The sequence below is a fragment of the Hypanus sabinus genome, chromosome 20 (assembly GCF_030144855.1).
Source record: "Hypanus sabinus isolate sHypSab1 chromosome 20, sHypSab1.hap1, whole genome shotgun sequence".
Classification (NCBI taxonomy): Eukaryota; Metazoa; Chordata; class Chondrichthyes; order Myliobatiformes; family Dasyatidae; genus Hypanus; species Hypanus sabinus.
This window is the reverse complement of record NC_082725.1, coordinates 73,061,386-73,072,221: the sequence shown is the minus strand read 5'-3', so window position 1 is coordinate 73,072,221 and position 10,836 is coordinate 73,061,386. Positions and strand designations below refer to the sequence as shown.

The window sequence follows — 10,836 nt, the reverse complement described above, 5'->3', positions numbered from 1 at the left end:
ACTTGTGAGCATGTTGCCAGGATTCAGGGGCTGAGTTATTGGGCGGGCTAGGACTTTATTCCTTAGAAAACTGAGATATGACCTTACAGAGGTGTATAAAATCATGAGGGGCAAAAATAGGGTGAATGTACTCAGTCTTTTCCCCAGGGCTGGGGTATCAGGAAATAGAGCTGGTCCCTGCTTCACCAGATATTGATATGGCCATATTTGGGCTACTGCATACAGTTTTGGTTGCCAACTAGAGGAAAGATGGCATTAAAGCAGAAAAGGTGCATTGTAGATTTGCAAAGATATTACTGGGACTAGAGAGCTTGCGTTTTAAGTCGAGGGTGAACAGTTTAGCTTTTTTCCCCTGGAATACAGGAGGCTGAGGGGTGACCTACAGAGGTTTATAAAATCATGAGGAGCATAGATAAGAGAATAGACAATCTTTTTCCTGGCATTGGGGAGTCAAAATCTAGAGAGAGGCCATAGATTTAAAATGAAAGGGGGAAGATACAGCAGTGAGCTGAGGTGAAGATACAGAATGTTAAGCCAGGCCAAGTGGTAGAGGCAGGCATAACTGTAGCTTTGAAAAGACGCATGGACAAGTTCATGGATAGAATAGGATATGGTCCAAACTCGAGCCAATGAGACAAGACAAGGTAGGCATCTTGGTTGACATGGGCAAGTTGGTCCGGGGGCCTGTTTCTGTGCTGGATAACTCTACAGTAAAGACCTATCTCAGGTTGTCCCCACAGAGCCTATTAACCCTTTCCTGTTGGGTCAATCCTCCAACATTTATGTTCCTTGGCCTTTCATTGAACATCATACCCTCCTATCTTGGTGACGCTGTTTGACAGTATGTTGGGACTGGTCAGAACCACCGTGATAACTTTGCCCTTTGTGTTTGGTCCAGGGGAGAGGCCCTACAAGTGCTTGACCTGCGAGAGGACCTTCACGTTGAAGCATAGCCTCGTCCGCCACCAACGCATCCACCAGAAGGACACGGTGGTGGGCAAAAGGCAGCCGGAGGTGAATGACGACGAGCTGTCGAAGGGTGGTGATGAGAGTGAGAGTGAGGGCGAGAAGGCAGCCTACAGCCAGGTGTCCGACAACGAGAGTGATGTCATCCCCAGCATGGGCATCGGCAGCAGTTCTCCACCTCCCGTGAGCCTGGCGGGCAGCCTACTCCGGGGGGCGGCAAGCCGCTCGCCCGCTGACCGCGACGGCACGCTCCAAGCAGTGGTCAACGGCGTACGGCAGGGAACATTCCTCATTCAGGGCGGCGACCAGGAGCCGATAAAGAGCTCAGAGAAGGTGTTGGTGGGCTCGCCGGGCCCCACGGACATCATTCAGAACCTGCTGGGGATGCACGGTGATTTGCCGATGAACCACGTGCGCAGCTCGGCAGAGTCCACTCCCCGCCTGCTGGGTGTGGAGTAGCCCTGCTCGGGAAGGACCCCGCCTTTGCTCTCTAGCCTAGTGGGCCTTTCTATGTCTGACCCTCTGACACCATTGCAGCACCAGGCAGGTGGGGGCACTGTCCTACCCCATTGTGCGGAGGGCAGGGCTTTGTGATTCACCTCTGGTGCTGCAGAAAGCCTTAAACACTGGAAAGTGAGGAATCCAGTGCAGCTCTCACAAACTGTATATTGTACCTTCCAAGTGCCTTACTACCTGATTACTGTGCACATCACAATTCTGTTAAAAATTGCTCGAACATTCAATAAAACTAAACACATGGGCAGCAGCCTCCCGAGAAAGATCCTGGAGCATGAAATCTCTGAGAATGCAATTTTTAGAAATCTGGTTTTAAACATCCTAGTTATGGGGCATCCTAATGCACTTGGATAAACTACACACGGACTCCTGTTGAGGAACTACTGAACTAAGTCTTCCATTAGGGCCTTACAGTGAACAATCACATCGACAGTAGTTCATCATCCATAATGTAACAAACATAGGGAAAAATAGCAAATATTGCATTCTTTACTTTGGGCAAAGCAAACACCACTTGGTTCTTCATTTATGACAGTCTTGTTGAGTGATTGGGTCTTTAAGATGTAGTTTGAGATGGTGGAATTGAATGGCTGTAATAACTTGCACAGAATCCACTCATTCTGACTGTGCATTGGGCTGCTCAAGGAAATTACACCCAAGGTGAAATGAAGTAGGAGTGGAGTTTTTTTTTGGTAAATCTTGTATCAGTATAACATTCAATACAATTTTTAATGAGTCTGCTCAGTATTTTTAACACCACCCCCTCACCCTTGCCCCGTTGTTCTGGTGGGGACAAGCCATTAATTGACTCTATAATTCAGAACAGTAGCAACAGAAACCAATCTCCCAGTGTCAGGCAGAGTGTGTTCTAGCAATAATCACGATTGATTTCAAGCTTTATGTAGTATTTGTCTGCACGAATAGTCTTTATATGGCCTTGCCACATTTTATTGATATTTCTGTTAGTGGATATTGATGTTTGATTGAGGTATCTGTTAACCTTCTTTTCAAAAACTGTGAAAAGGAAAGAATCCTTTTGTGCTGAATTCTGGGTGAATCTTAGACTAGATTGCATGTTGGAACTAATTTGTCTCAGTTATTTGTAAATTTCACTGTCGCTCTCAGGGCTTTTAAATATGATTTCATATACTAAATCCATTTTCTAGTGTTCCAGATTTTTTCCACTTTAAGGACTTGAAGCTGAGAGACAAGTCAATCACTACATGAAGCACTTGATGGTGAAAGAAAGAATTAGGAGTGGTTTACAGCTCGATTAGACAAAAGAGGGAAAAGTCACTTCACTGCACCATGATTAAAAAGCTTTTTATTATCAGAAGTCTAGTGAATTTTTGTCTATTTTCAGAAGGAAAAACTTTAATGGGGGAAATAAAATAATAAAAATGTAATGCATTAATCCAGAAAATGTTTTTTTAAATCCAGAATCCATTTGTTTTTGTAAAGGGAATCTTTACTGCTGCTAAATGTTATGTACACATCTGGGTTATGCTACATGAACAGAGAATCACAGAGTTTTGGTACTTAACTTCCAATGCAAAATTTATAGCTGTTCTGTATCAAACCATTTAAGCAATAAAACGTTATACTTATTACAGCCTTGGTTTTTCTTTGCTCTAAGTCTTCTACTATTTCTCTTCGATGGCAATCTATTTCGCACTCACTCTTTACCTAACACCAATGAATAACGAAACTTGCAGCAGGTTGCTTTGTCTTGGTGGTGGACCGAAAGTTGTGTTAAACTGGCTGAAATTTGCTGCTCTCAATCACAGATGTGGGAAATAATACTTATACTGTTCTGCAAATATTTGACGGAGTGTACTGAATCAGCACTGTGTTCAGTCTACATCCCGGATCAGTGTATACACAAAATCAGCACTGTGTTCAGTCTACACCCCGGATTCAGTGTATACACTAAATCAGCACTGTGTTCAGTCTACATCCCGGATTCAGTGTATACACTAAATCTACACTGTGTTCATTTTACACCCCAGATTCAGTGTATACACGAAATCAGCACAGTGTTCAGCCTACAGCCCGGACTCAGTGTATACACGAAATCAGCACTGTGTTCAGTCTACACCCCCGGATTCAGTGTATACACTAAATCAGCACTCTGTTCATTCCACATCCCGGATTCAGTGTATACACTAAATCACCACTGTATTCAGTCTACATCCCGGATTCAGTGTATACACCAAATCAGCACTGTATTCAGTCGATATCCCAGATTCAGTGTATACAGTGAATCAGTACTGTGTTCAATCTGCATCACGGATTCAGTGTGTACGTTAAATCAGCACTACGTTCAGTCTACAACACGGATTCAGTGAATACACTTAATCAGCACTGTATTCAGCCTACATCCTGGATTCAGTGTATACACTAAATCAGTACTGTATTCAGTCGACATCCCAAATTCAGTGCATATACTCAATCAGTACTGTGTTCAATCAGCATTCCGGATTCAGAATGCACAATAAATCAGCACTGTGTCCAGTCTACAACACGGATTCAGTGAATACACATAATCACCACTGTCTTCAGTCTACATCCTGGACTCAGTGTATGCACTAAATCAGCACTGTGTTCAGTCAACATCCCAGATTCAGTGTAGACACCAAATCAGCACTGTATTCAGTCTACATCCCAGATTCAGTGTGTACACTAAATCAGCACTGTGTTCAGTCTACAACACGGATTCAGTGTGTACACTAAATCACCACTGTGTTCAGTCTACAACACGGATTCAGTGAATACACTTAATCAGCAGTGTATTTAGTCGACATCCCAGATTCAGAGTATACGGTCAATCAGTACTGTGTTCAATCTGCATCCGGGTTGAAATGTATAAAATAAATCTGCACTGTATTCTGTCTACACACTGGAATCAGTGTATACACTAAATCAGCGCTGTGTTCAGTGTACACCCTGGATTCAATGTATACGCTAAATCAGCACTATGTTCAGTCTACATCCCGGATTCAGTGTATACACTAAATCAGCACTCTGTTCATTCCACATCCCGGATTCAGTGTATACACTAAATCACCACTGTATTCAGTCTACATCCCGGATTCAGTGTAGACACCAAATCAACACTGTATTCAGTCTACATCCCAGATTCAGTGTGTACACTAAATCAGCACTGTGTTCAGTCTACAACACGGATTCAGTGTGTACACTAAATCACCACTGTGTTCAGTCTACAACACGGATTCAGTGAATACACTTAATCAGCAGTGTATTTAGTCGACATCCCAGATTCAGAGTATACGGTCAATCAGTACTGTGTTCAATCTGCATCCGGGTTGAAATGTATAAAATAAATCTGCACTGTATTCTGTCTACACACTGGAATCAGTGTATACACTAAATCAGCGCTGTGTTCAGTGTACACCCTGGATTCAATGTATACGCTAAATCAGCACTATGTTCAGTCTACATCCCGGATTCAGTGTATACACTAAATCAGCACTCTGTTCATTCCACATCCCGGATTCAGTGTATACACTAAATCACCACTGTATTCAGTCTACATCCCGGATTCAGTGTAGACACCAAATCAACACTGTATTCAGTCTACATCCCAGATTCAGTGTGTACACTAAATCAGCACTGTGTTCAGTCTACAACACGGATTCAGTGTGTACACTAAATCAGCACTGTGTTCAGTCTACAACACGGATTCAGTGAATACACTTAATCAGCACTGTATTTAGTCGACATCCCAGATTCAGTGTATACGGTCAATCAGTACTGTGTTCAATCTGCATCCGGGTTGAAATGTATAAAATAAATCTGCACTGTATTCAGTCTACACACTGGAATCAGTGTATACACTAAATCAGCGCTGTGTTCAGTGTACACCCCGGATTTAATGTGTACGCTAAATCAGCACTATGTTCAGTCTACATCCCGGATTCAGTGTATACAGTCAATCAGTACTGTGTTCAATCTGCATCCCGGATTCAGAGTGTATGCTAAATCAGCACTGTATTCCGACTACAACACGGATTCAGTGAATACACTTAATCAGCACTGTGTTCAGTCCACATCCCGGATTCAGTGTATACAACAAATCAGCGCTGTGTTCAATCTACATCCCGGATTCAGTGTGCACAATAAATCAGCACTATGTTCAGACTGCATCCGGGTTGGTATGTATACACTACATCCGCACTGTATTCAGCCTACACGCCCAATACAGTGTATACACTAAGTCACCATTGTGTTCAGTCTACATCCCGGATTCAGTACATCCACTAACTCAGCACTGTGTTCATTTTACATCCTGGATTCAGTGTAAATGCTAAATCAGCACTGTGTTCAGTCTACTTCCCGGATTCATTGTATACAGTCAATCAGCACTGTATTCAGCCTACTTCCTGGATCCAGTGTATACTCTAAATCAGCACTGTGTTCAGTCTACGTCCCGGATTCAGTTTGTACACGAAATCAGCACTGTTCAGTACACATCCCGGATTCAGTGTATACGCTAAATCAGCACACTGTTCAGTCTACAACACGGAGTCATTTTATACACTAAATAGGCACTGTATTCAGTCTAAAACATGGATTCACTGTATAAACTTATCAACACTGTGTTCAACCTACATCCCGGACTCAGTGTATACACTAAATCAGGACTGCATTCAGTCGACATCCCAGATTCAGTGTATACGCTAATTTAGCACTGTGTTCAGTTGATATCACAGATTCAGCGTATACGCTAAATCTGTACAGTGTTCAGTCATCATTCTCGATCCAGTGTATTCACTAAATCTACACTGTGTTCAGTCTACATCCCGGATTGAGTGTATACGCTAAATCTGTACAGTGTTCAGTCATCATTTTCGATCCAGTGTATACACTAAATCTACATTGTGTTCAGTCTACATCCCGGATTCAGCGTATACGCTAAATCAAGCACTGTGTTCAATCTGCATTCCGGATTCAGGATATACACTAAATTGGCACTGTGTTCATTTTACATCCCAGATTAAGCGTATAAAGAAAATCAGCACAGTGTTCAGTCTACAGCCAGAACTCAGTGTATACACAAAATCAGCACTGTGTTCCGTCTACATCCCGGATTCAGTGTATACGGTAAATCAGCACTGTGTTCAGTCTACATCCCGGATTCAGTGTATATAGTCACTCAGTACAGTGTTCAGTCTACATCATGGATGCACTTTATACACGAAATCAGCACTGTGTTCAGTCTACACCCCGGATTCAGTGTATACACTAAATCACCACTGTATTCAGTCTACATCCCGGATTCAGTGTATACACCAAATCAGCACTGTATTCAGTCGATATCCCAGATTCAGTGTATACAGTGAATCAGTACTGTGTTCAATCTGCATCCCGGATTCAGTGTGTACGTTAAATCAACACTATGTTCAGTCCACAACACGGATTCAGTGAATACACATAATCAGCACTGTATTCAGCCTACATCCTGCATTCAGTGTATACACCAAATCAGCACTGTATTCAGTCGATATCCCAGATTCAGTGTATACAGTGAATCAGTACTGTGTTCAATCTGCATCCCGGATTCAGTGTGTACGTTAAATCAGCACTATGTTCAGTCTACAACACGGATTCAGTGAATACACATAATCAGCACTGTATTCAGCCTACATCCTGGATTCAATGTATACACCAAATCAGCACTGTATTCAGTCGATATCCCAGATTCAGTGTATACAGTGAATCAGTACTGTGTTCAATCTGCATCCCAGATCCAGTGTGTACGTTAAATCAGCACTATGTTCAGTCTACAACACGGATTCAGTGAATACACTTAATCAGCACTGTATTCAGCCTACATCCTGGATTCAGTGTATACACTAAATCAGCACTGTATTCAGTCGACATCCCAAATTCAGTGCATATAGTCAATCAGTACTGTGTTCAATCAGCATTCCGGATTCAGAGTGCACAATAAATCAGCACTGTGTCCAGTCTACAACACGGATTCAGTGAATACACATAATCACCACTATCTTCAGTCTACATCCTGGACTCAGTGTATGCACTAAATCAGCACTGTGTTCAGCAAACATCCCAGATTCAGTGTAGATACCAAATCAGCACTGTATTCAGTCTACATCCCAGATTCAGTGTGTACACTAAATCAGCACTGTGTTCAGTCTACAACACGGATTCAGTGTGTACACTAAATCAGCACTGTGTTCAGTCTACAACACGGATTCAGTGAATACACTTAATCAGCACTGTATTTAGTCGACATCCCAGATTCAGTGTATACGGTCAATCAGTACTGTGTTCAATCTGCATCCGGGTTGAAATGTATAAAATAAATCTGCACTGTATTCTGTGTATACACTGGAATCAGTGTATACACTAAATCAGCGCTGTGTTCAGTGTACACCCTGGATTCAATGTATACGCTAAATCAGCACTATGTTCAGTCTACATCCCGGATTCAGTGTATACAGTCAATCAGTACTGTGTTCAATCTGCATCGCGGATTCAGTGTGTACGCTAAATCAGCACTGTATTCCGACTACAACACGGATTCAGTGAATACACTTAATCAGCACTGTGTTCAGTCTACATCCCGGATTCAGTGTATACAACAAATCAGCGCTGTGTTCAATCTACATCCCGGATTCAGTGTGTACAATAAATCAGCACTATGTTCAGACTGCATCCGGGTTGGTATGTATACACTACATCCGCACTGTATTCAGCCTACACGCCCGATACAGTGTATACACTAAGTCACCACTGTGTTCAGTCTACATCCCGGATTCAGTGTATACACTAAATCAGCACTGTGTTCAGTCTACATCCCAGATTCAGTGTATACACGAAATCAGCACTGTGTTCAGTCTACACCCCGGATTCAGTGTATACACTAAATCCGCACTCTGTTCATTCCACATCCCGGATTCAGTATATACACTAAATCACCACTGTATTCAGTCTACATCCCGGATTCAGTATATACACCAAATCAGCACTGTATTCAGTCGATATCCCGGATTCAGTGTAGACACCAAATCAACACTGTATTCAGTCTACATCCCAGATTCAGTGTGTACACTAAATCAGCACTGTGTTCAGTCTACAACACGGATTCAGTGTGTACACTAAATCAGCACTGTGTTCAGTCTACAACACGGATTCAGTGAATACACTTAATCAGCACTGTATTTAGTCGACATCCCAGATTCAGTGTATACGGTCAATCAGTACTGTGTTCAATCTGCATCCGGGTTGAAATGTATAAAATAAATCTGCACTGTATTCAGTCTACACACTGGAATCAGTGTATACACTAAATCAGCGCTGTGTTCAGTGTACACCCCGGATTCAATGTGTACGCTAAATCAGCACTATGTTCAGTCTACATCCCGGATTCAGTGTATACAGTCAATCAGTACTGTGTTCAATCTGCATCCCGGATTCAGAGTGTACGCTAAATCAGCACTGTATTCCGACTACAACACGGATTCAGTGAATACACTTAATCAGCACTGTGTTCAGTCCACATCCCGGATTCAGTGTATACAACAAATCAGCGCTGTGTTCAATCTACATCCCGGATTCAGTGTGCACAATAAATCAGCACTATGTTCAGACTGCATCCGGGTTGGTATGTATACACTACATCCGCACTGTATTCAGCCTACACGCCCGATACAGTGTATACACTAAGTCACCACTGTGTTCAGTCTACATCCCGGATTCAGTGTGTACACTAAATCTACACTGTGTTCAGTCTACATCACGGATTCAGCGTATACGCTAAATCTGTACAGTGTTCAGTCGTCATTCTCGATCCAGTGTATACACTAAATCTGCATTGCGTTCAGTTTACATCCCGGATTCAGCGTATATGCTAAATCACCACTGTGTTCAGCCTACAGCCCGGACTCAGTGTATACACTAAATCAGCTCTGTGTTAAGTCTACACCCCGGATTCAGTACATCCACTAACTCAGCACTGTGTTCATTTTACATCCTGGATTCAGTGTAAACGCTAAATCAGCACTGTGTTCAGTCTACTTCCCGGATTCATTGTATACAGTCAATCAGCACTGTATTCAGCCTACTTCCTGGATCCAGTGTATACTCTAAATCAGCACTGTGTTCAGTCTACGTCCCGGATTCAGTTTGTACATGAAATCAGCACTGTTCAGTACACATCCCGGATTCAGTGTATACGCTAAATCAGCACACTGTTCAGTCTACAACACGGAGTCATTTTATACACTAAATAGGCACTGTATTCAGTCTAAAACATGGATTCACTGTATAAACTTATCAACACTGTGTTCAACCTACATCCCGGACTCAGTGTATACACTAAATCAGGACTGCATTCAGTCGACATCCCAGATTCAGTGTATACGCTAATTTAGCACTGTGTTCAGTTGATATCACAGATTCAGCGTATACGCTAAATCTGTACAGTGTTCAGTCATCATTCTCGATCCAGTGTATTCACTAAATCTACACTGTGTTCAGTCTACATCCCGGATTGAGTGTATACGCTAAATCTGTACAGTGTTCAGTCATCATTTTCGATCCAGTGTATACACTAAATCTACATTGTGTTCAGTCTACATCCCGGATTCAGCGTATACGCTAAATCAAGCACTGTGTTCAATCTGAATTCCGGATTCAGGATATACACTAAATTGGCACTGTGTTCATTTTACATCCCAGATTAAGTGTATAAAGAAAATCAGCACAGTGTTCAGTCTACAGCCAGAACTCAGTGTATACACAAAATCAGCACTGTGTTCCGTCTACATCCCGGATTCAGTGTATACGGTAAATCAGCACTGTGTTCAGTCTACATCCTGGATTCAGTGTATATAGTCACTCAGTACAGTGTTCAGTCTACATCATGGATGCACTGTATACACGAAATCAGCACTGTGTTCAGTCTACACCCCGGATTCAGTGTATACACTAAATCAGCACTCTGTTCATTCCACATCCCGGATTCAGTGTATACACCAAATCAGCACTGTATTCAGTCGATATCCCAGATTCAGTGTATACAGTGCATCAGTACTGTGTTCAATCTGCATCCCGGATTCAGTGTGTACGTTAAATCAGCACTATGTTCAGTCTACAACACGGATTCAGTGAATACACATAATCAGCACTGTATTCAGCCTACATCCTGGATTCAGTGTATACACCAAATCAGCACTGTATTCAGTCGATATCCCAGATTCAGTGTATACAGTGAATCAGTACTGTGTTCAATCTGCATCCCAGATCCAGTGTGTACGTTAAATCAGCACTATGTTCAGTCTACAACACGGATTCAGTGAATACACT

The 10,836-nt window shown here is 42.4% G+C and overlaps 1 protein-coding gene across 7 annotated transcripts in view; it reads left to right on the top strand.

Moving 5' to 3' along the window:
* The window catches only part of LOC132378631 (ras-responsive element-binding protein 1-like), a 140,040-nt gene extending 136,951 nt beyond the window's left edge, over window positions 1–3,089 (top strand). For all 7 annotated transcript variants that reach the window (XM_059945744.1, XM_059945741.1, XM_059945746.1 and 4 more), the window contains one exon: window positions 899–3,089. In XM_059945744.1, coding sequence (XP_059801727.1) covers window positions 899–1,425 — 527 coding nt within the window. In that variant the 3' untranslated portion in view covers window positions 1,426–3,089. The remainder of the gene's footprint in view (window positions 1–898) is intronic.
* Window positions 3,090–10,836: the final 7,747 nt, after the last annotated feature.